At 41.7% G+C, this 27,159-nt stretch overlaps 1 protein-coding gene across 3 annotated transcripts in view; it reads right to left on the minus strand.

Annotated features, from left to right (window-relative positions):
- Window positions 1-27,159, minus strand: part of eml3 (EMAP like 3) — a 45,084-nt gene that overhangs the window by 9,246 nt on the left and 8,679 nt on the right. Inside the window, exons 2-12 of one of the 3 annotated variants that reach the window (XM_037758602.1) lie at window positions 14,281-14,457; window positions 12,946-13,060; window positions 12,314-12,811; window positions 9,858-9,968; window positions 9,580-9,608; window positions 4,995-5,030; window positions 3,870-3,990; window positions 3,363-3,512; window positions 1,455-1,524; window positions 1,061-1,171; window positions 524-619 (exon numbers count right to left, since the gene is read on the minus strand). In XM_037758602.1, coding sequence (XP_037614530.1) covers window positions 524-619; window positions 1,061-1,171; window positions 1,455-1,524; window positions 3,363-3,512; window positions 3,870-3,990; window positions 4,995-5,030; window positions 9,580-9,608; window positions 9,858-9,968; window positions 12,314-12,811; window positions 12,946-13,060; window positions 14,281-14,457 — 1,514 coding nt within the window. The other 2 variants (XM_037758603.1, XM_037758604.1) reach the window with 2 other exon arrangements.

Below are 27,159 nucleotides of genomic sequence, written 5' to 3' on the forward strand. Positions count from 1 at the left end.
TAGCTTATCCTGAAAGAGGCTAAATAACGGTCGAAATTTACTCAAAATTTTGATGAGGAAAAACTGGCATTGTCATTTTCAAAGGGGTCCCTTGACCTCTGACCTCCAGATATGTGAATGAAAATGGGTTCTATGGGTACCCACGAGTCTCCCCTTTACAGACATGCCCACTTTATGATAATCACATGCAGTTTTGGGCAAGTCATAGTCAAGTCAGCACACTGACACACTGACAGCTGTTGTTGCCTGTTAAGCTGCAGTTTGCCATGTTATGATTTGAGCATATTTTTTATGCTAAATGCAGTACCTGTGAGGGTTTCTGGACAATATCTGTCATTGTTTAGTGTTGTTAATTGATTTCCAATAATAAATATATACATACATTTACATAAAGCAGCATATTTGCCTACTCCTATGTTGATAAGAGTATTAAATACTTGACAAATCTCCCTTTAAGGTACATTTTAAACAATAATTTCTTTATTACTAAGCTTAGGTTGGATTACACCTGGCTGTTCTTTACCTTGACCTCTGCATGCTTGGTCCCCTTGCTGCAGTCCCACACTGACAGCATGTGTTCATTCGAGTCGTCGATCACACACAGGAACGCTCCGGAGTCCTGAAGACAACATCCAGAACAAATAAACACTGTAAACTCAGTATGATGTAATAATACTTTTTATTTCATACACTTGAATTTGTTGTAATTTTGTTGTAATTTTGAGCGATCTCTGGCACAAGAATTTCCTTCGGGATTAATAAAATTCTATCTTATCTTATCTTATTACACTCAAAAGGCTTGAAGTCTTTCAGTGTGAAACACCTCCACAGCAAGTGTTTAGTTTATTGTCAAAACATGACTCTGTTTTTGTACTGATACGTTTAGTGTTGTGGAAATGAACATCAAACTGAATTAATCAAGACAGATGATGGTGTTGCATTAGCCGGGGGACATGGGAGATATCAAATAAAGGCCTGGTGGTTCTTGTTGCTGTTGAGGTTAATCATTTATAAATAACTATTTGAGAATCTACAGGATGTTATATTGCTTTTGACTCACGGCGAAGGAAAATGCGACCGATCCCACTCCCCTCTGGAAGGTTCCCAGGCCGATCTGCTGCAGGGTGACCAGGGTGGTGGAGTCCCAGATGTGAACACAAGGCTGCAGCGGCTAACACACAACACACACAAACACACACACTTTACTTACTGTATCTTCAACAGATAGTTTTACCTGTTATTTTGAGCCAAAATTCAATAACATTTTTATGTTTTTTTACTGACTGGTTATATGCAGTCGCAAAACACGGTATATAACTGCATGATTGTCATTACTAAGGTCACTAATGAGATGTCTCACTATGCATGACTGAACAGAAATACAATATATAGATATATGAATACAGTATATATAGTTGATCACAGTGCATCAGACTGGTATCAGCAGTAGTCACCTTGCCGTCTTTATCCACCCCGGCTGTCTGGCCAGACGCCACGCGCACCTTGTCAGGATGGACGGTAAGACTGCATGACAGAACAAACATAATTTAAACAAATAACAAAAAGGGGCTGTACAGGGCTTCAATCGCGTTCAATTGTTGGCGGGTAATGCTCCGTACGGTTGCAATTTGCCATGTCAAATGTTGCAATCGTCATTTCCGCTAAGTGCACAACAGCCGTGTTTGATTTGAGACAACACCACCCTGTCGAAATTCCTGCATTACGCAAGTAAGTACACAGTGCACTTACAGTATGTAAGTATCCAAATTGAGAAACAACAATCCGATGTGCTGGAGGACACAACCAGAGACATAAAGAGTGTCTCCCTGCCTATATAAATATGGACTGCACTGTAGGAACAGTTAAACTATAGCTTGCCCCAAAGCCTTTTAAGTGCCACTTGGAAACCATAGTAAGTTCCCCATTAGTTCAGGGATATACGTATTTGGCCTCCGTACATCAATCTGTCATTTACACAACCCCACATTGCTTTTATATTTCTATACATCAAAAAAAGCACACATCTATTACCATATATTCATGCCAAAACCAAGGAACTGGCGAGGTGTCCAAGCCAGAAATTGGATCCAATTTCTGTATGTTCCCTACGCTGCTGGGCCCCGGAAGCTGGTGAACATAGTCAAATTTGGAATCTCTTGCCCTGTTCATTTGTCCAAAACACTCATACTGTATGAATATGAAAATAAATATGCCTATGATAGATTGTAGTTGGTCTGAGATCAGTTTAGAAACGATATAACTGGGTTAATCTCACTGAGAACACGTTTGTTAATGTCTTGAGTGTCAGCTAACTCCCCAAAATAAATCTCATTATTTGGTCAGGTTGCTCATATTCATGGCTTCACGTTGAGAGCCTGGCAGTTTGGAACTGGGATTCAGTGTGATGTGTTCGATATATCCACTGAATGCTGATCTAAATGGCATTTATTTGCATGATGCCGGACCTCTTTGACCTGATATGAACCCGTTTCCTTTTATCTTAGCTGTGAAAAGAGACATGAGATCACAGCTATTCTTTGAGCTGACTGTTATTTTGTTTGGTGCTTAAAGTGGTTTTAGAGACGTGTGGTAACATGTCAGCCTCACTGATCTCTAGTACACACAATAAATACTTCAGCCGCCCGCCTCCAGCAGCCATATGAAGACCTGGGTGGAGTTCAGTAACGGGTTAAAGCTCTCTTTATTTGCCCTTGGCGTGTTGATACCTCTTAGCAGGGTTAAATGGACTTGTTGAAAGGCTGTGACAGGTTCTAGTGGGCTCTAATGATTTAAATATGTTTTAATAGATTTTAGAGGGTTATAACAAGTTTTAACGCTTTGAACCCAAGACTATTTTTTTGATTTTCACACTCTTTAATTACAGGCTAACAACAAAGTTACTACAAGTCTAAGATATGCATGCCATATAATGTTATTTTCAGGTTAACTTGAGTTGCTATCAATGTGCATGTCAGTGGAACTACACTGTAAACTTTATGTTATTTAAACTTTATTTTTGCACATGTTCTAGGACAATGTTTATGATAAAATTATTGTCTTTGCCTTTGCCTGTATGTCCACAGATTTTGAACACACCACATGTTCTCTGGCTGTCCAAAACTGTATCGATAGTGATGGTGTAAAACAACGTGATCTCATGGGAAGGCGTATAAATAGCACGCCTCTTTTAAGGATATTTCGTGTGTCATGTCTACGCATTTTAAGCTTTTTGCGTATCATTTAACGCCCCGTTCTCATAAATGAAATTATGTACTTCAGTTAAAGTCCCAGTGAAACAAAAGTTGTGTTTAATTCGATCGTATCTATATAGATGCAGATGATATTAATTGTCTTCCACTGACCAGCGGACACAATCCGTGTGTTTGTGATAGTGGCGTTGTGTGCGGTTGTTGATGTGGTAAAGCACAACCACGCAGGCGATGAAGTAGACTGCCTCGCCCGTTGGAAGGAAGTACAGGTTGGCCCGGCAGTCCCGTCCTCGGTAACCATAGCTGGCATGACGGAGGGTCAAGGTCCATTTCATTCATAAAGGAGCAGTTCACCCAACAATGAAAACTGTGTTATTATTGACTAATCTGCACGAGTTTATAGGATTTTTTTTTCCTGATATAGAGTTGAATAAACAATGACACTATTTTTGTGAACTAAACACATGACAACCTCACAGCTAACAGCTATTCTGTGCTCTCACAGACACTAGATAAAGAGATACTTTCCAATACAGCCAGTGTGGCTTGACTCCAGGAAATGAGCTCACAGTGAAATCAGCCCCGTCTGAATGTAACAGACCCCTCATGAATATGAACCAGAGGCTGAACACTGCCGTGCCACTGTGGACGGAAGGATACACCCAGTCCAGCTCCAGTCTCTCGGAGGGCGTCTCCATCTTCAGGTCCTCGTAGTTCTGGATGTTAGAGGGGATGTACATGGTTATCGGCCGGCCTCGGATGAACATTTTGATCGACTGTTCTGGAAGACAAACACAGCAGAGGACCAGGAATGTAGCGGCGATACACAGAGAGGCAGACAGGTGCTTTATTGTGTTTATTTTATCCTATTCCTACTCCTACTTCCTCTTGCTACCATTTATCGTAAATGATCAAATAGAGGCCATGGCCTTTACCAAAACTGAGAAGAGAGCCTTTATTATTTCAATACTGCCATTTGTTTGTTTTTTGAGAATTCACGATTAGGGAATCGCTTTGTGTATCGGCCGATATCGAGTACCGATCCAATACCAGTGTTTAATTAATAAGCTGTATTCCTCACTGTGTGGAAGTGACTGGGATCATTCTTTTATGCGTAATTCTTGACTTAAACATCGCTTTTCCTAACTTTGTAAAATAAAAATGTAACAAATAAATACATAGATATACATTTACTGAATTGATATTTATTATTAAGATAATAAATCGTGCACCAACGCCTTGGTAACATTTTTTCAAAATTAACAGGAATTACAATTCAAGTGTAAACCTTTTTAATGCAGGAACAAAATTTAAATTACAGTATATAATGTATATAGTATATAAATATAGAACTGAATTGAATAGATCGGCCCCATTGTCAGCGATATCCGATCCAGTATCGGTGCATCCATAGTTACGATATCTGTATCTACGTGTATCTACGATAGGTGTACACAAAACAGTTTTTTGTAAACTCAATAGTATTGAGTTATACTGAGAGGTGTGTTTTAACTAGGTGTACCTAATAAACTGGCAACTGAGAGTATCTCACCTTATAAAGTTGTTTCAATCAACATGTTAACAAACAACACAGAGCAATATTATCACCCCATTGTAATTCTTTTCTGTCCACTAGATGAATCTAAGTCCAGTACGGTTATACTGGCGGCCAGCTGCCAGTAGAAAACAGCAGGAAACTGTGTGTGTGTGTGTATTGCTGAAAAAGTACAGCATGTTCTTTTGATGCTCCGCTACAGACATAAAGGGACATAATAGCATGTCTACCTTGGCTGTAGGTTCCTCTTCTGGATCCAGGGGAACCTGTGTGAGAATGAAAGCATGAGGTTAGCCAAACACATAAACACCAACATCCTCTTATAGCTTTAAGTCACAGCTGAGTCCGGCCACGGCTGACCTAACTTTGACTTTACGATCCCCAAGGATCTATTCCCATTTCTTTTTACGGGATGGATCTATGAGCTTTGAATTTCAAGCTGTTTTCCTTTTCCATTTCTTTTTGGGTACTTCTCACCTGGCTCTGCTCCCTTGGCAGCGGCTGTGTTATTTTATGAGACTGGGGGGGTGAAGGCAAGCAGCAAGGCTGAGCAGGCTGAAATGCTCAGACTCAGAGTTTAAATATCTGTCTGACCATAAAATGGTGGTAACTGGTAAAAGGCCAGAGAGGCACCTTGAGAAGAGACTAGACCCAGACAGGAACCTCATTCTAGCAACAACAAAAGTCAGTGAGGAGGAAACAGGAAGAAATAAATCAAAGCTGAGCGGGAAGAAGAGAAACTTGTTCCCGTTTCACCCACCAATTTAGTTAAAGGACGATAATAACGCTGGTCATCAACCCCATATACTTATATACGTATATATGTATATGATCAACACTGTCTGATTACAGTTCATATGAGAGTGAAGACACAAGTTCCTGTTAGGTAGAAATAAGGCTTCCAGGTTAAAAATAAGAAAGCAAGGATATTACTAGTTATATATTAAATAGTTCTCTTGAGACATTTGTCCTATATGCCCCCTAAATCTCTTGCCACTCTCGACTGTCAGGAATCTAAAAAGCTAGACACGTGCCAAGCACAACTATACTCAATCAAACAAGATTTATGGAGACATCCAGACAGACAGAGAGCAGAGGGAAGACTTGAAAAATGTTTTTTTGGCAACCTCCTCTGCAGAGCTGGCCATCCATCATCCCGTCAGGCGAGTTGGATTGTAGCTAAACCACAGTGGATGTGATTCCAGGCAGCGCCCACGGCCCAAAACTGGCCCCGCAGTGTTTGGCTTCACAAGAACTCACAATAAAACAGTGGTGGGCAGTTTAAGAAAGGAGGGTAAAATGTCCTGTTGAGTGATACTTCTGGTGTTCGCTGGGTACGATGCCTCTAAATGAACCTGGTGGCCTTCAGCTGGATGTCAAGCTCAAGTTTTATGTCGACAGTTATCTGGGCTCCCTACACTTTTTATTATTAGTTACTACTTCACTTAATTTATCGCTGTATTTAAAGACCACTCACCAATGTACTGTAACACGTCCCACTGGTAGCACAGATGTACTGAATTGTTCATACTGATTAGAACAAAATGTACTGAAGATGTGCTGGCAATGCTTCCATGATGCCTAAAAATGACCCATGAGCATTCAATTTAAAGGTGCAATGTGTAAGATCTGATCAGAATTTCAGTTTAAAACATAAAAAATCAAAACATTTTTTATGTTAATAATGATGAATGAACATTATCAACAGAATCTGAAGAGGTTACAGTGTTGACGTTATGTTAGAAACGTCTATGTATTGTGTTGCAGAGATGACATGAGCATGCTAACCCGCTAGCTTCGGCCCATCCTATCTTGTATTGTACCTCGAGAAGCGATAGTGAGTCACTGTAGCGAGCATTTCGATAGCTTGTTTATTGGATTAAATCCAAAGTGACAGAAACGAGTAAACGACTCGTATTTTCGTTTCGTCCTCACCACCCACCAGCAACAACTCCTATTTCTGCATATTTCTTTGATTGACATTAAAAAACGCTCTTAGCAACCGCTACCACAGGATCTGCGTTGACGAAAAATAGCCTAGTTTTACTATAAGGAAGCCTAGTTTAGCATAAAGACTGGAAGCAGGGGAAGTGGCTATCCTGGCTCTGTCCACATTAATTAACACGTTGTATCTCATTTGTTTAATTCGTACATAAATAGAAATGTGAAAAATGTCAATGTGTCATTTTGTTATAGTCGATGTGATGGAATTATTTCATGACTAGCAGCAGTCTATCTGTCCATCCATTAGTTTGAATGAACTCGGACACAATCCATGTTGCCTGATCGTTAAATACGCTCATAAATTTGGCGTTGTTACGTTTATTCGTGGTGCCTCAGCTTCCTCAGTGAGACACTAACACGTCATTTCAGATTTGTTGTTGTGGCATTGTTACTGCAGGAAGTTGCTTTTTGAAAAGATATTACTCAGGAGTTTTTACATCTACGGTGTCAAATCCAAAATGCTTCCAAACATTACGTCTTTAACGGTTTGGTGTTATGATTATTTGTTCACCACAGCTTGCTAGTTTTCTCTGTTATACGTTAATTAAAAGAACAACAATACAAGGAGCTGCCTGTTGCATTCAAATATGTCATTACAGATCAGATCAATATTTAAATTTTTCTTCCTCATTAGAAGTGTAGTTCAAATTTCGAATAAAGAGTTACAGCCGTATTTTGCCCTAGCAAGTAAAATCCTGTCAACTTAGTGGTTGCTTTGAGCGTTTTTTAGAACAGAAATATGATATGCAAGTCAACTTGCAACGTCCTGTAGAGCTGCATCAATCTCATCCAGGCTTGTTGCCAAATCATTGAATAATAGAATTCTTCTTTTGCTTGTCTTTCATAAACAATGTGAGAGAGAGAAACAGAGTGTCCTCTAACACTCTGTACTGGAGGAATGAAGCCTAAAAACAACAGGGCTAACCGTAACCAGACTGAAGGCCAACACTCATAAAAGCTACGCTAACCACAAGTGTGGTTGGTTGGGAAATGCACTCGTTTTTTGCACAGATGACTACATGTGTGAGAACCAGCGAGAAGCTGCGTGGGCACCAGTACAGAAGTATAGTTCAACTGTGGCCCTGCCAACACTAGAGTCAGGAAAACTTGGAAAAAGTCCCCGATTACAACTAAATCCATGCAGCGGGTCTATATTTGTTCCTCTAAGGATTATACTTCTGTTCAGACAGCATTCAGTGGGGACAAAACATTCCTTGCTGCGCTGTTTTTTGCATTACAATCCAGATAAAAGGTCAGCCGTCAATTAAAGGGCCCTGTATTCATGTAGACAGCATAGCCTGTCATATGAGGTCTGGCTATAGAGTCTGTCTGGCAGGCAGCATGCTGAGGAAAACCTCCAAGAACATTCTCTGGATCAATAAGATGAATCAATATCACAGTGATTCAAAGAATTTCCAACAGGAGCCAACACGGGAGTATTACTATAGTTACGGTAACCCTAACCCCTTTGTTATTCAGCTCTCTGTTTACATTGACTCCGGTAGTGTCTAAGTTTCTGATTGTCTGCCTGCAGGTGCGTCTTTGTCTCCGACATATCTTGAATGAATTACTGCACAACGAGAGGCGTTGTATGGTGGGTGCAAGGCCTTGTGCAAATTTGATATGCAAGACTCTGATTACTGACATTCAGGCACATAAAACACAGTACACCTCAATAAAAGGTTATCTGCCTAGTTGTAAAGACTTTCTGAGACTGTTGGTCATTAGTCGCCTCAAACCAACTGGCCACAGTGACGTCCCATCAATGCCAATGTATTCTTACTAGAGGAGAGGAATGTCTTATTGATTGGAATATATTCTATAACTTTTTATCACAGTTGACGGCCCAAATGGTACAAAAAGTAGCCTGAATTATCACAAACTGCCCCAAACCATTTTAACTGCCCAGTCAAATAAAAAGTAGCCTAATTGGGCAGAAAAATCTGGTGCGACATCCTAAGGATGCATTCACACCAGATCCGGCGATGCGGCGAAAACGCGAGTCTTCCCATTAAAAAACAACACAGCGGCCTGCGGCGGAAAATTAGAAACAGAATTAACTTATTGAGAAACGCAACCCGACATCACGCTGCAGAGGCCAATCAAGTAACCGGCGATCCAGAGATGTACAACCAGCCATAAGAGACCAAAAGACGTTAATTGTTGCAGTCAGTGGACCATTAAAGTGACTCTCCCACACCACCGCACAACCCTGCAGCGAATCGTCGCAATGCGTGATCTGGTGTGAATGCAGCCTAAGGCAGCGTTACACACAGCCAACACAGTACTACAAGCAGCATTATGTATGCCAATATGCAATCAAAAATAATAAATACAGTAATCTCTTATGTGAAATAACCCAAACTGTTTTAATTTTGGCAGAAAATGTATGTTAAGAAAGGGATATTATTGTTTGCTAGGATGGTCCTACTCTGCCTCTGATTGACTTACTTTGATATTCTTACCCTAAACCTAACCAATCCAAACCACACAGGCAATGAGTACTCAACAACTAGCCATGCAGGGTCATGACTTCGCTCATCCTAGGAAAAAAAATTTGGCATTAAGAAATAGATTTTCAGGATTTTACCGAGAAAAAAAACTCCTGACTGAAGCAAATCCCAGAAAAACCACAAGTTATGAGAGTTGCCAAAAATCTTGTTTTCCATCTACAGGTTGAAGTCTTCAAGATTCTGTGTTAAATACCATGTGTGTATGGCAAACTAAACCCAATGGTCTTTCGGATAAAGTGGTGATGTGATCTCAGTTTCACGATTAAAGACGAGACAGAAAAGTTGAAAGATACATCACCTGTACTGGAGATCAGCTCCTTAGCTCGGCTGTGGAGACAGAAATCAAATGTTTCAGACAGATATGTGACACCATTTCAAGAAGTGAGAAGCTTTTATCCATAAGTCTCACTTCAGAATCACAAATGGTTTTCATGGGGATGGAATTTTATTATTATTCATAGGGGCCATCAGTGTTCCAGCAAGTGTCTCTTTGATGAGATATGTGAGGCTGCAGCAGCCCATAGGAAAAAGTGAGCAGTATGACTGTGTGGTGTGAGTGATGGCAGCGTGGCTCACTTCTCCAGGCTGGGGGAGCGGGTGAGGAGGTTGGCCGTGGACGCCGCCTTCTTGTCCAGACGTTTCCTCTGCCTTTCCGGGTTCCCCAGTTTCTCGCTGTTTCTGCGAACCCTGAAAACACCGGAGGACAGAAATCAGCTTCGGTTTCCAGACGTGAACACACACAAGACACTAAATCCCACACAGATGCATGCAGTTAGTCCATAAACATTAGTAGTTTATGGATATTGTGCACATATAGTATGTACAAACAGAAACATGCATGTTTTCGTTTATTGATTTCATTCCCAACCTTCCAAAAAGGATAAATCTGGTTTAATACAACTTGTAGCTGATTTCAGAGAGACGTAGACAAAAGCAGCTTCTTATTTCTAACTGGCGACCTTCGATGTTGCTAAATGAAATTACTCGCAGTTGACTACCGCTTATATTTTCGCCTCTCTATTGGACCCATTTTTCACAAGCCACATATCTTCCGAACATTCTGACACCAGACAGATGAATCAGGAAAAATGTACTTTGTTTGAGAGCTTTCTCTGTCTCAGCAACACAGATGTCTCTACTCTCTGTTGGTGCTGAACTGCCGGTCTGGTGACGTTACTAGTGTTAACTAACTGTCAAAATGTTAAACTAACATCCACTAACGTTTGCGTACGCCATAGCTTTTTGAATATCTAATGTTAGCAAAAGAAAATAGGCATGCTAACATTAGTGGCGTACTTTTGAACAAACAAAAAAACAGAAGTAACATGAGCAGTCAGACAGGTTGTAAACAAGCTGACAACATGTCATCTAGAGCAGGAAGTAGGTCTGATAATTGTGATGGATGTTTACAACAGACAGTTTGGGTAGTGACTCCTGTTGACCTTTCTTTCTCCACCACAAACATGTTTGGCTTACCTGGAAGTCTGTTTACAACTTGTCTGATCTTGTTTCTTGCCTATCTTGAAATGTCATCTTCCCAGATCTCAGCAATGAGTTCAATGTTATCATTACTGATAGAAGTGTTGGGCGAAACCACGAGAATTGGTCCCAAGTTGTAATAAGCTTGAATTACCCTTTAACTCCTGGCCTCAAGCTAATATTAGTTATTTTATTAGCCATCTCTCCAACTCCTACTCTAACTGGTGTAGAGGAGAGGATTGGTGAGGATCTGAAACTGAATTTGACAGATAAACAAGACTCTTAATGCCTCTAAGGATTTCTTGCGACACACCCAGGACACCCCGTTTCCTGATGACACGCCGTTGTACCAGTAGCATCACCAGAGGAAGTGTTAAGGCTCTAAAACACTACATCATCTGGCCTCCGATGGAGGAAGTGAAACTCAGCTGGCAACCACCCCGTCCTCCCAAATCTGTCTACTGCTAATCTTAAATAAAGTGTTGAATGTAGAGGTATAGTCGGCCGAGCACAACTTTCCCAGTACCTCAGGTTTCCATGGAGGGGCATGGCAGAGCTGAGCTGAAGAGCACATGTTACCCATCACCAGTGAAACCCTTTTATAAGCCACAACAAGGAAGTAGGACAAAAGAACACATGCAATGCACGAGCACATACACAAGTAAACAAGTGCTCTGGCACTGTGCTTTCTAATCACTGTAAAGGGAATTGTTTGAGGAAAAATCACAAAATGCAAGACATCCGATTTGTTAATGTTAAAAGTCTGATTAAAAGAGAAGAACTGCGTTAAATAGATCAAGATTTAAGTTAGTTTGTGTGTGTTTCTGCAAACCCCCAGTTGAATGGCAGATGCTTAGTGGCGCTGTGTCAACTCTGCACATCTGCATCGTCTTACAGAACCATCAGCTTTAATACTCTGCGGCTACAGCGAAGTTGTAACGGAGAGGACCACTCTGGAGGTTCTTTTGATGGATATTAACTCGGACGTATGCTGTTTGGACAGATATGCCATTTCAAAACACGTTCTGTCTTTGAAAGGTTACATCTGTACAGTACATCTGTACAAACCCCCTGACCTTTCTCCATCAGTCTGAGTATATACATACTGGAACCTTAACCCTGCTCTAAGCCCCTTTTTGTACATTATGCTGTGTTCAATTGCCCTCACATCACATTTTCCACTGGGTTCAAATCTCTGTGTGCCGTGAAGCTAATCTTGGATATGTCACTCAGTGTGGACGAGTGCCGCCATTATGTTCCGCTACGGCTTTATGTTTCCCTCGCCCCCTTGCTCAAACACAGGGAGACGAAAGCACATGGAGGCCGTAGCGAACACGACGACAGAACATGTCATCCCCCATCGGGTTTCCGCAGCATAATCACACCCGGTTGTTTCATTAGGGGGGTTTGCAGGGCAACTGGGGTTTTGCAGTCACACAACTCAGAATCAAAACATTTTGATTTTGTTCATAAAAGCCATGCAATCAATCACGAGAGAGAAGATGATTATGAAGACAGCGGTGGTGAGGGGGGAGGATGGCGAGATCACGCACAGCAGTTTCTTCTCTCCTTCCTGGATGGCGGTCAGGGGACCGGAGCGGGGGCTGAGGCTCGGCACTGAGGCCGAGGGAGAGCCCAGCTCCTCTGGAGAGCAGCTTCCACTTCCATCCCGGAAGTCCTCCCTCTGGAGGCCTCTGATGGTGGTGGGCTGAATAGGCTCCTCCACTGACGACGTCCTACTCAGCACCTTTCCCTGTTCCCCTCCTCCTTCTTCATCTTCCTCCTCATCCTCCTCTTCTAAGCCAGGGACGCGGTGGAGCTTTCCCCGCGTGCCCTCAGCCACGTGCTCCCCTGGAAGGAGGGCGTCCTCCAGTTGCAGGCTCTGGACCCGCCTGGGGAGAGGGATCCTGTCCTGCCCAGTGTCCTTCCCCGGGAGGGTGGGCTCTGTCTGGGTTGACCTGTCCAGTGTTGCTGGTCTGGGTCTCGGCATCGTGGACACTAGGCTTCCTATGTGGCCATTCGTATTGGTCACAATGCTGTCTGACAGTTGGCTAGAGATAGTTCAAAGGTTGAGGTCAACACAGAAGAGTCATACAGGCAAATTACACATCATATGAACACAATACATCAAGTGAAATAAAAACAATTATCCTCCTTCTGAGCCCTTAGCGTGTAGGTCCAGTACCTCGTAGCAGGGTGGCGGATCCCGTCCCCGCCTGAGCTGGAGGACAGTCTTTTGCTGCTGGTGCAACCATCAGAACAGCACGCTTGGTTCAGCACTCGAGCAGCACCCGGGTTCACTGGGTGGGATGAAAGTTGCATATTATTTGATTTGCAGGGCTAAACAATAAGGATTGCCCGGGGCAGGATATGCCTCCACCAACCAGTCAAGTTGCAGTTTACATCCATGACCATGTCTGTCCAAAATGTCATCACTTCATCATTTTATCCTGTTAGACATTTGTGTGAAATTGTCATAATTAGCATATGAATTCTTGAGTTATGGCCAAAAATGTTTTTTGTGAGATCACAGTCACCTTAACCTCCAAAATCTAATCAGTTCATCCTTGAGAGAGGGTGGGCGTTTGTACCAAATTCAAAGAAATTTACCCTCCAGGCGTTCCTGAGACATCACGTTCACATGAATAGAACTCTCTCCTCAAAGTTTTTCTGAAACATCTTGTAGTGTACTGTTTCGCTGTAAAATGAGAAGGTGTGCACCGGCTGGTGGGCGGTGCTTGGTATTTCCTCAACTGATCTCAACATGGCTGCCGGGTCACAAACTTTCTAAGAGAAAATAGCCATTACAGTAACAGAATATTGATTCATATTTGATCAGCGCTCCCTAGTTTGACCGTTTGATCGGAGTTTGCGAGTGATTGACAGCCACCTCCGTTGAATGAACAGCCAATAGGAACGCTCTCTCTGAAATGAAAACACCATTTTTGGTGTCTCGTCTCCTTCGCTCTCCCTCTCAAAAGCAGAGGCAGATTGTATTGCCTTTGCCACATTTCTTGCCCGTCTTGCGTCTTATCCTTTTAAGAGTGGAAAGATACCTTTCCTCCCAGCTTTATACAATGGGTTCACGATTTATTGTTTTTCATTAAATTAGAGAAAATTAAATGTTCTTTGAGGGGTTCCATGGACAAGTTTTACAAACTATGGAAACCTTTTCTAGTTTACATTAGGAAGAACATCCAGCTGACCGCCACTCCTTAAACTGTTTAAACTGCTCTTTACTCCCTTTCTCCTAGTTCGGTTTGTGTACACAAAGTTATTTTTATTTTATTTATATATATTTTTTTCCTTTCTTTCTTCTTTTCCTTATGTCTTTTTTTCTTTTGTAAACTAATTCCAATGTCACGTTATTACTGTCGTTATTACAAAATGAACAAAAAATATATATATTTTAAAAAATGACTGATTAATGCGTACGAGTTTTTAATCAGGAGCATGAATTACAGATTTGTGCACGTGCAATTGTTTGGCTGTAGATATAGCATGTTGAGGATCCCCTCACCTGCAATGAGCTGCTGTTTCAGTAACGGTAGGAGCTGATCGTGGAGGCGGATCCTGCGCAGGGCATCGGCCAGGGAGGACTTCAGCAGCGTGATCTCGTCCTCCTGCGCCTGCAGACGCACCTCCATCATGGAAGCTCGGTCTGGGAACTCGGCGCTGCTGTCTGCCGACACGTCATCTAGAAACAGACCAGAGGGATTCACTCAGATTAATTCAAGCCTTTCAAGCTATAAAGAACTGTTTGTTCATGACTTTAAAACACAGATCTGAGACAAGATCAAGCACATGTCACATTAATTCAAAATAAAATACGAGCCTCAATAAAAAATACTGATAAAATCCTAATAAAAAAAACCTGACACAACTGTGTGTTCACAGCCACAGAGCAACACACATTAAACATCAAATATGAAGAATAAAATATTAAAATCAAAATCAACAAAAACACCGCAATAAAAAGCCAAAGAGAAACTTTTAGCAGGATGTTGTGGACCAGCGATGAGCTCAGAGTTTAACACAAGTAGAGAGGAACTACTCTGTTTGTTCAGTTTGTAGGAGCGCTCTGTTTCTAATTATCTCAGCTCAGAACACGTGAGTAATGTAAAATTAAATTTAAACAACACTGAAGTAGTAAATAGGACTGCAGCAACAGGATATTTAATTTACAGCTGCATCAGTTGGAGACATTTTACATGTTTATTAGCAGCCTAAAGCAGTGGTTCTTAAAACTTTGTAAACCACAGCAACTTTTATTTTATTTTTTATTTCATTTTCCCCTGCAGATGAGGCTTTTCCATGTGGGACAGTTACATTTAAGTTTTTTTTTATCAGAGACATCACACATTAAGTAACATTAATATGATGTAAATGTGCCAGATTTAGCCCAAACAACATCATTATTTCTTATTTTTCTGCTTTGATATGTTTAAAAGGTAATATAAAGTAGAGCACCCTTGTCCTGTCCTTAATACACCACAGCCAAAGGCTCACTGCAGATGAGACTGACTAAGCTCTACAAGTTGGGAATGACTCCTAATGGATGTCACATTGTTGGATATGTGCTTCAACTTGACTTTGACCTGTGTTCACAATAAATCAGTGCTGAGGGACCGCTGGAGAGGAACTTCACACTAAAAGGTAAAAACAGCATTCAGCTCTCATAATACAGTCGCAGTTAATTCCTTAACATGTGTTTATATGGACTCCAGACAAAAAGTTAGAACATGAGAAAAATGCCTAATTTCCACTGCGTGGTACGGCTCTGCTTGGCTCAACTTTTCTTTATTTCCGTTGTGGATAGGTCCCCCATCAGTGTAAGCGGGATTCTTAGCTGACGTCATAGCGCCGCTGCATGAAACTACCGTGACATCGTCAGTGCTCACTGAATCCTTTCATCCGCAACCAAACGGATTAAAGTCTACACTTCGTCATTTGTACGGCTCAGTGTATAGCGTAGTGTACGGACGGCAGAGTTTACGGCATAGTTTACGGCATAGTTTTGCAGACTGCCATCTTCTAAAATCTGGAACGAGTGAATAAAGAATTGCGGTCACTATTGACGGCAGCTTGGCTATTTCAAAACACCGGGTTTGTGCAGAATATCCTGTGTTTCCATAGTTACGATTCTCTCTGACCAATCAGTGATCTGCAGTGTTTTAGCTACACCTTATAGTATTGGCTGAGCTTGCTTGGAATCCAACCGAGGTGGTACCAAAAGAAAAAAAAAAAGCGAGTTGAGTAGAGTAGGGTAGATTAGAGCCGTGCCTTACCATGCAGTGGAAATATGCGGCAGAAGTAATATAATATACTGTTTATAATGTCTTTGTGTTTCTTTTTGGATGAGAGTATGAAATCAACCAGTTTTAGCTGACACTAAAGGACACCAGTAACCTTTCTAAGACACGCTAACCTTTGCAAACTGAAAGACTTTCTCCATCACTCTCTGTCTTTTGTTGGACATTCAGGACTTTGTGCCAACCCAACTGATGGAAACACAATTACACTGCAGATTTTTCCCCTGTGTTTTGAGGGTTTGTGTAAAATTCGCCTGACATCTGGATGGAAATAGAAAGGAAACAGGATCTGATACATGCTAACAATTCTGTAATAGATGACTGGAAGTAGACCAAAAATGTTCTGCTTCGTTAAGTCATTCTAGTGTCGTTGTGATGCGTGTGTGATGGCTTGTTTTGCTATATTTGAGAGGACCACTTTCAGTTTTAAAATATCATAGTGACGGCATTTCTGCATTGTGGGGACAACTCTGCATTGGTGGGAACATTTCTGCATTGTGAGGACATTTCTGCATTATGGGGACATTTCTGCAATGTGAGGATATTTATGCATTGTGAGGACATTTCTGCATTGTGGGGACATTTCTGCATTGTGAGGACATATCTGCATTTTGGGTACATTTCTGCATTGGTGGGACATTTCTGCATTGGTGGGACATTTCTGCATTGTGGGAACATTTCTGCATTGTGGGAAAATGTCTGCATTGTGAGGACATTTCTGCATTGTGGGGACATTTCTGCATTGTGAGGACATATCTGCATTTTGGGTACATTTCTGCATTGTGGGGACATTTCTGCATTGTGAGGACATATCTGCATTTTCGGTACATTTCTTCATTGTGGGGACATTTCTGTATGTGTGGACATTTCTGAATTGTGGGGACATTTTGTCAGGTCCTCACTACTTCAAAGGACTGTCTGAAGGTTACGATTTGGTTTTAAGGTTAAGGTTACGTTTAGGTTCAGGTTAAAGTTAGGGTAAGGGTTGGGATTAGGCATTTAGTTGTCATTGTTAAGGTTTGGGGTTTTGGGGCTCGGGAATGCATTTAGTCAGTGAGAATCCTCAGAAGTATAGAAAGCCAAACACCTGTGTGTTTGCTGGCGTGCTGTCCATTTGGAGAGGGGATTACAGCTGCTTAGAGCATTGTACTCAAACAGAGGAGTGTCCTTAGCCTCTCAAAGACCCCATTGTGTGTTGAGTAGAGCTAGAGTTCTGCTGTGTGTGTGTGAGTGTATATGAGGGACATAGCTGGTTCTGGTCCAAAAGTGTGTGTGTGGAATGCCTCCTTATGTTCTTGTGTCACAGGATGGAACAAAGCTGTGCATACAGAGCATCAGGAGGATGTTTTCCTGCTCCAGCTCAGCTCAGCTGTGTTGGTAGTTCTCATGATTACTCAGCCACTCAATTCTCACTCAGCCATTTCAAGTTAAAGCACAAGCGTTAATTGACCGAGAAGTTCCAAGGAAATACTTTTTCCCCACTCAGTAATAAGTAGGTAAGAGGTCCTCAGAACACCACTCCTCTCTGCTCAAATCCTTTAAACAGTTCACATCCACAACCAGGAATTATACAGTGCCAGTAGTTGTAGTCGGAAGGCCAATTCATACTTTCTGCGTCCGCCTTGGTCTGCTTTGGTCCATGTGACGTCAATCTCGTCATCTGCCCTATGTGGACGTCCGCGTGCAGCCCAAAATGTGTGACCACGCGGACTGTACGAATAACAAGTGCGCTGACGGCGCAAACCCCAGTGGTTCCTCCATTTCTTGCACCAATGCACTGCATTCCCCGTCCCTGGTTCAAATTGCAATTCAGTGGATTCAGGACACGAGTGAATGGTTAAGCACATTAAGCACTGGGGTAAGAGCCTAAAACTAGTGCTAGTTTCTATGTAGACAACCAGTTTTAAATCAAGAATCGATTCTGAATTGAATCATGACACCAAGAACTGCAATTGCAATCGAATTGTGAGATTTTCCAAAGATTGCCAGCCGTATTACACAGTCTGGCTTTACAGTTTCACAAAGACACAAAGGTCAACCTCCTTACCTCACACTGAAGATGACCTGTACTGGTGTCCTTGGTCAGGACCAGAGCAGATTGATTCAGTTCTTATCCAGTTAAGTTCACACCGCCTCATTATAAACACACCACAAGTGTTAAACACAGAGCCGTGGGGAAAATCTAAACTACGGTAAGTTTATTCTGGTAACGCAGAATGATGCATCTCTTAAACAGCACTCGGAGTCTGACCAGAAATGAGCTGACAAAGAATAAAAGTGCGATTGCAACTGGAGTCTACAAGAGGAAAAAAACAGGAAAGGCTGGTGTATTCTATTATTTTTACAGACACAGGAATGATTTCTCTGATCAGCTGATCCTCCTGCTATTTCCTCAGCTCCTGCAGGCTGATATCTAATCTTCATACTCGAAACATGACTCATCGCTGCAAAACAAAGGTCCTTGAACCCTTTTCTAAGAAACATCTCAAATTTTGCACTTGGCAGGCAGTCAATCTTTACTGCTTCACTGGAAGATTTCATCATCGTTTTTGACAGCATGTAAATGATTTTGCCGTTTATTTTCACTTTGTCTCAACCTGTCTCTTCCGTGGCAGTTAGAAGTCTTGTTCTGCCGGCTGCAGCGCTTTACGTCAATACTGGACGAATTTCAAAAAGTGTTGTCCCCATTAGTCAGTTTAGACACAAAAACATGTGAAAATGGGTTGAAAAATACTAAAATATCCCTTTAAGTGGGTTCAAAATGTTGAAAATGTATTTTAGAAAGCTAATTCTGAATAACTGACAACTAAAGATGTCTTTTTCAGCTAATAATGTGTTCATGAATGTGTACAGTTCAGCCTGTCAGTGAATAAATGCTACAACTCCTTAAGACCATAGACTTTATATATAAGAAGTGGACGCAGTCAACGTGACGTCGGGTTGTAGGGATGCACCGATACCGATACCAGTATTGGGTATCGGGTCCGATACTGTGCTCATGTACTCGAACCCCCAAAACGGCTCCGATACAACGGCACCGATACCACTTTACGGCAGTGTGACGTTAACCTCGTCACCATCTTTCGGGTCCTATTGCACGCGCTCACGCTCCACATCCCGGTACTGGTATCGGTATCGCTGGATGGTGGAGTGTGAACACCAGGAGATGTCAGTGCCTTTGCCAACTGTGTGATGTAAAAGCAGCCAGAGGCCTCGTGAAAGTTTTGGCACACCGGCGTTATGATTCACTGTGGCTTTTCAAGACGTTTTCCCTTTGGTGTAACCGTTTCACTGGAACGGGCATTTCATCATCAGTGCTGTTGCGAAACGCCTGGAACTGATCCAGCTCGGCAGTAGAGGAAACGTTCCCATCAACAATTAGGTCTACTTGGAAATGCTGCACACTGATTATCCTTTAGAATAACAAGTACAGAGTGGAACACAGCAGAGCTCTCTATCAGCCTGCATGTTAGGTGCGATATGGAGCAGTGATAGCTGTTTTCACGGCTGATCTCAGGTCAAACAGATGTATCTACGGCTATGTTCACACTGCTGACTGTGAAACACAGATCACAGAGCTGTAATTACACTTCCCTGTTTATGAAGAATGAGTCATATTTATCAAGCAACTTACTCCTACTTACAGTAATAACATTTAAGTGAAACAAAGCTACGGAAATATCAATTAGTTTAATTCCATTCAATTGGGAAAGTACTAAATTTACCAGCCCAGATGAGGCATTTTACTTGCCCCGGGCAACCCTTATTGTTGAGCCCTGTCCACAGCCTCCGTCCTTTCCACGATTCCCAATCATTGTCTATGTAAGCAGCCGTGCAATGCATTCTGGTAATGTGGCAGCGCGATTCGAGAGATGGGGCGTCACGTTGGCCACTCCTCATTTGCATAATGTTGAGGTCTAGTATACTTTATGCAAATCAGGGGCGTCCGACACGACTCGCCATCTCTGGAAACTCCCGAGAAACTTTTAAACTAACCGTTGTCGATCCAAAATAGAGACAGATTCAGCGACTGCATGGTTTATTTTCTCACATAAAATGTTTTCAGAAACACATTTCGGTGAACTATTTCCGTGATATTAGAGAAGGAAGTTTCCAAACGAGCCGCCATGTTGGTTCCGGTTTGAAAGCTGGGAGCAGCAGCTTCACGAGGGAAAGCGTTCGTCAAATCAGGCGGCGAGTGCCTCGTGTCTAGTGGCAGCCCATCACGCGAGGCGACCCCTCGCGATAAAAAACGTCCCTGTGGACATATACCATTAAGACTATCTTTTGTTAAACCTACTGACTTACAGACTTCTACAGCTGGAGCTGGCCTGCAGACACCTCACAGCATTAATCTGAACCAGGCATAAAAGCATCATTGTTGCTACAGTACATGTAAAGACCTCTCCTCTCCTCCCATCCTGCTGCTGTGACCTAAATGCCACCACTGCCATGACAGTAACTTAATGTTACATTGTGGTTGGGCTAACACAACAACAGAAAGACACTTCAATTCAGTGTGATGTGACATCATTTATCTGCTCGTATTTAGACCGATGAGGAGAGCAGCTGTCCTCTGACCTGACCTGCTTGATATCTCTACAGATTCCCCTTCAGAGAGTTGACACTTCCTCCTCGATCTATCAGAGTAAAAGCCTGCATAGAAACCTCTGGCCAGCAGCCAGTGCAGGAAAGAGGAAGTGTTTGATGAAGTAGCTATTTGGGAATTTCAAGCGAGACCGCACACATCTAACCTGACCCTGTCAGACGGGTTGTTTCACAGAACCATCTGAGAAGCTGTCATTGGAAACTGTTAGAGTCGGATCGGTACTCGGTATTGGCTGATACCGCAAGTTCAGGTATCGTAATCGGTATCAGGAAGGAAAAAATGTTATCGGAACATCTCTAGAAACTATTTGGAAAAGGGCAGGCACTTTAAAAAAATACTTGCCAGGTTTTTGGATGAACCATCTGTCAATCAAACTAACAAAAGCGAAATTAACTGAAGGCCAAAAACATCGCCTTCAGTGCCGTACTTTGCTCTTCTGAAGAAATCCTCTCCATCTCTGATAGAACTGATGCTGTCGCAGCATCAGTTGCTCACATGGTAAATTCAGCAGAATGCCCATTTCCACAGCACTAATTCATCAGTATCAATTGAATTATGTGCGAGATACAAACCTACTTGATGAGACAGGAGGACCTTGTGGAAGGCCCCGGTTCTACACACTGGGCCGTCCTGGTTCTGCAGACGTTTAACAGAAAGCGGCTGGAGCCTTTAATAGCCCTCCTAAACCCTCGTCTCTAAACACTACCTGATGATAAACAATTAAAACATTCCATCCCTCCTTTTGTGAGGCTGTTGCTGAAACGTGGACGGAAAAGGCCGAGAAAAGCAGAAACACATGCTGAAAGCTCATTCCCACTGCGGGCCTCCTCCTCCTTCTGAGGGGAAAAAGAAAGAGCCTTCATCAGTCAGTGAGGAGCATCAAAGACCCGACATCATAAGCAAATAAACAAGTTTCCCTTCTGAAACCCAGATGAACCCCATTCCACTCCAACACTCAGACAGTGATGGATGGACACATTACTCTCAAAGCTCTATTGTAAGCAGAAACCATCTTCTCACTTTGTATTTGGCGCATGTGGCAGTTGCAGCCATTGAGAATTTAAAGGGGACACATCATGCTCATTTCCAGGGTTCATACTTGTATTTGGGGTTTCTACTAGAACATGTCTACATGCTTTAATGTTCAAGAAACACATCATTTTTCTCATCCTTTCAGTCTGATTATACCTGTATTCACCCTCTGTCTGAAACGCTCTGTTTTAGCACCTGTCTCTTTAAGACCCCCTCCCGAAAAAGACCTGTCTGCTCTGATTGGTTAGCGTTTTCCAGTCATCTGGATCTGCGCTGTAGCCGTCTTCACAGCGTCACTGCAGCCGGGAGACTCACTGTATGCGTCAACTACACTGAGTTTAGCGGCACTTCTAGCAGTGACTGTATAGTTCTGACATCACAACGTTACGGAAGTCCTCACAGCTCGTTTTGAAGGCACAGTTTCTGAATACAAGATGTGTGCATTTATCCGTGGATTGAGTGTACTGATACTTTCACAGTATTTATTAGGGCTGTCCCAAATACCATTTTTTGGGCTTCGAAGCTTTGGTAAGAAATATTTGAAGGTATTCGAAGCTTTGTGCTTCGCAGCCAGCGCGTCGCAGCCAGCGCGCCGCAGCCAGCACATCGTCGCATAAAGTAGCATATTTGTCAACTCCCATGTTGATAAGAGTATTAAATACTTGACAAATCTCCCTTTAAAGTGCATTTTGAACAGATATAAAATGTGTTTTTCATTTGCAATTAATCGTGATTAAATATTGTAATCGACTGACAGCCCTAGTTTAATGAAATTGATGTTTAAACGGTATCACATGTATGTAAAATAAAATCTATATTAGAGACACTTTTTCTTTTTGTTGTCTGTCCCACAACTGAACTGTACTGCACCAAACAGCAGACGTTTGTCCTGGTGTCGCCTCAATGACGTACTGATATCAATCTCATCATCTTGGAAACAAAAGGAACAAATGTCAGCTGGTTCTGGAGGCTCTGCTGGATAGAAGTCAATTCAAGCATCCTCTAAACAGATCATACGTCAGTCTAACCATCTTCTCCTCCGCTGTGACGTCCTCATGAGCTGCAGCTTCATTATTCACGCATGAATGTTGTATTACTACTGTAGCCTGGACACAAACCAAGCTTTGAGGCTTAACTCTCACCAGCTGGCTCCAGTGTTATGGACTGTTGAGATTTTGCAATGAACACACACAACACCACACTGAAGAACATTTACTTTCTATCTGCCACACCCAGCCAGCATAGGACTGAATGCTGGAGACCGACCAAGAAGAAGAATTAACAGTTGCTCGGCGTTTACTCGTGGGCCATTGCACAAAGTAATGCTGGCAGGAACTAGATGAGGATACAAAACACTGCTTTGGATCAAGAATAACTTTTTTTATAAGAGACCTGAGAGTGCAGCGGGCTCACTGACGGGGTCTTTGTCCTGTTTTTGTCTCGATGACAAAAGTGAAAAGCTGTACATACATTGCAGGTTGGTGTGTGGGGAATAGGGATGCTAAAACAGACAACTAAGTTTCCGGTTGCATGTATTGTCGTGGACACGTGCAGCCACTTTCCCAGTAAAAGTCTCCACCGCATCATTTAGTTGAGCTGCGAGGTGGTCAGCTGTGTGTCTGCCCGGCGTAACGTTAGCGAGTGTCCAACAGAGCATGTGTGTGACGGTGAGTAATGAAGTTATCAGTATATTTGTCGGTAAATAAATGCTACAACTCCTCAAGACTGGAGCCAAGCTCCTGTGTCTTGCCTGCCAGCCGCCTGCTGATTAAAGTGAAGGGGGTTAACCCCGAAGATAGCAACAACTCTGGCTCTGGCTCACTTAAGGTGGGCTCATTTAAGGTGGACCAGCTATTCTACTTTAAGTGACAAGCCACTCCTCTGAGTTTTGATCAGCTTTTTATTTCATTTTTAATATTTCTTTTAACTGAAAATATTAATCGGTCCAAATTCTTATCGTCGGTCAACGGTTAAACGGTTAATTATTAACATCCCTAGTGGGAAAACTGGTATTTGTAACACTGATGTGAAGTAATTTATGATGCTGGTCTACAGTATATAATTGGCAGCCCTATCAAGAAGCCCAGGCTCTTCTTATTTTGAAACCTAAAAGATTAACTGTTGACATGTAACATAAGTAGAACATGCTCTACATCACAGATCACACCCAGACATCACATGTCTACATCTGGTCAATTCTCTACAAGAAGGTACACCAAACAGGAAGTTGGCGTTTCCTCCATAGCCTCTGTTTATTGCTGAATTTCCCCTCAGGGAAAACACCTATTAACCGTCCGCAACCGGCTTGTCCATTTGCGCCTCCTGCTCGCACACATATAAATACCACACTGCTGATAAATGAGGACCTTCAAGAATACAAGAGAGGTCCAAAAGCACTTTGATATTTCAGTCAACACATAGCATATGTGTGTTTCTGTGCAGAGTATCTTGGGAAAACTCTGTTTGAGTCCATGATGTATTTATGGTGAGGCCATGACTGGCAGTTTAGTGGCACCACACCCACTCCTGCTGTAAAAAGAGCTTCTTCACAGGATCTCTTTTTGGCAGTGGGATCTTATACTTAGTAGGCTGGTTTTATACATGGACTAGATGAATGGAGTGTTTTATTGTCTGGTTTTACTGGTAGTGGCAGTGGTAATGTGAAGGTTAAATATAATAATATAATTAAGGTTTTCAAAGGCCAACACACCACCGTCCAAATTAAACTAGAATGTGTCTCCTTGCTATCTAGGATGTCTCATCTTTTGGAAGTGCATGTTAGGACAGTCACAGTGAGTGACAGTCCTTTTAATATACAGCAGACTATAAATATGACTCTCTGGCTCACTGCTGCTTTCCTCCTCACAGACTGACCTTCAGACTGTGTAGCTGCTAAGTCTAATAACACCTGAATGTTCATGTCATTATAGATGATTAAAAACATTTTTGATGAAGCACGGAATATTGTTATCAGACATATAACACACCAGTTAATCCACTGACATAAAAATATTCAAGTTTAAAGGGAAAATCTGCCGCCTTTTATGTGGATGTCCAATCAGTGTCGATGGTAAATGTAGTCCATTGAAGCAATAAACTCCTCGGTAGGAATGTCAAAATACCAGAAATTTAGAAGTCGATACCAATACCAGTGAAATTCCATGACTCTCCATACCAATTGAATACCACGGTAAAAAACAATAGTAAAACAATAAATCCCAAACATCCACTCCCTTATTACTGTTTGCATACTGGTTTTTGTTAGGAAGTTAAACAGGTCATAATTCCTTCTCTATTATCTATTTTATATTGCTGTGAAAACATCTCCTTCAAACAAGTGGATTTCTCACCAAAAAATATGTTTTACGGATTACATTTGAACACATCGGAAGACATTAGACTACTCATCTTTACTGAATAGAGCCTGAATGCATCATAACGTAAATCAATGGCACCTCCCGTGTAAATAATAATAAAAACAGAACTTCCTTGAGCTCTTTGCTTTGTATTGCAAACTGCAAAAATGTCATCCCGAAATATGAGAACAGAGGACGTTATGGACGAGGATACAGTTTACATTTTATTTTGTTTCAGATATTCAGCCGTAGTTATTCTAGCCAGAGTATACGGCCGAAGAAATGCAGCGGAGAGTGTCCGAGGCCGCAGCTGCATTATCCGTGCAAGAAGGTAAACACTCAGGACAGGACAGTGGGCATCAGAAGCTCGCGCGCAATTCATCCTGGTACATGTAGGCACTGATGGCACGGCTCCACGAGCAGGAGAACTCAGCTTTCTGGGTCAATATAGCAGCACTGAGGAATTTATTGCTTCAATCAAATACATTTACCATCAACACTGATTGGACATCCACATAAAAAGGTGGCAAATTTTCCCTTTAACCTGTACTGTCTTTAAACAGGAAGCAGGTTAAGAAGAAAATGTCCTTATATGAGGGATATGTGTACTGAGAACATTTTAATTTGGAGGCACAAAATCAAAAGTAATGCACTGAACGACGTGTTATGATTTTGTTTTACTAGTAAAAAAAATCTGAAACATGCAAGCTGAATCTTAATGAATCAACAAACATCTATCCAACTCAAACCAAATAGAGAATTTAGATGTCGGAAATTGGTAAAAACATTTGCACAAAATATACGAAACAGTTGGACTAAACCACAAATGAATATAGTCACACAGATGCACGCTTGTGGTATCTCCTAAAAATGTCCTTAGATTGTATTTCAGTTAAAGGTTTTCCTTTAAACAATGAGTGTAGTATTGATCCATTATACAGTTCATCTTGTGATGGGATCAAACACACAATTAATAAATGATTCATCATAAATCAGAGGACAACACCTGGCTGGTACGGTATAATAACCCCACCTCAAACACACGTTAACAGACACCATAGCGTGGGAGCACACCAGCATCTACACTCACACTCACACTCGCATCTGCATGCATGATTGCTTTCCCGCTCTGCTTTGAGCTTCTGGTTTTCTTGTTTTCATATTTTCAGTTACAAGCCAAAGACTGCGGGTGACTCATAGCTGTTTGGCAACAACTCAGGGGGAGCAGGAATTTGGTCCACTTTAAATCTACAGCAATCTGCACAAGAATTCAGGTTAATATTCAGACTTCATCATAGGACTAATGTGTGAAAATGGATATGAGGAAATGCACATTATGGCCACACTTTTTGGTTTGTTTGCAAAGTCCTCTGAATGCTTCTCTATGTGCTAGTTTCCACTGAAGGCGGCGGCGACGGCGTCCAACATTCCTGCCCCAAAAAAGTACCAGCATGCAGAGGAAGTGACAGGAAATGATGCGTGCGTGCAAATCAAACATGGTAGACGAGAGATTCTTATTTTGAATTCTTGGCTCTTCATGTTCGGAATGTTTTGGCGATTAAAATCTCAAGCTCCAAAATACTGTATGTTTTTGTTATCACCAAACCAAAAACGCTACTTCTTGTTTTGGTTTCAATTGAAGTTCATTTTGTGAGTAAACTGATCTATAAAACTGTTGAACTGTAGGTTTATTAATTAAAATATGAAAAAAACAACTACTTTTTAACAAGCCAGTGTCTTTACGCTTGAAAATTTGATGGTTGTACATACTTGATGTTATTGGGAAATACTGAAGATTTTAAACCATTTTATCAGTATTCCAATAATGTACCCATTATCTAATATTAGGGCTGTCAATCGATTAAATTATTTAATCACGATTAATTGTATGATTGTCCATAGTTAATCATGATTAATCCCAAATTAATCGCACATTTTTTATCTGTTCAAAATGTACCTTAAAGGGAGATTTGTCCAGTATTTAATACTCTTATCAACATGGGAGTGGGCAAATATGCTGCTTTATGCAAATGTATGTATATATTAATTTAATTAATATAAATAAACTGGTGCCGAAATTGACACGTGCG

The sequence above is a fragment of the Sebastes umbrosus genome, chromosome 22, assembly GCF_015220745.1.
Source record: "Sebastes umbrosus isolate fSebUmb1 chromosome 22, fSebUmb1.pri, whole genome shotgun sequence".
In the NCBI taxonomy this organism is placed as follows: domain Eukaryota; kingdom Metazoa; phylum Chordata; class Actinopteri; order Perciformes; family Sebastidae; genus Sebastes; species Sebastes umbrosus.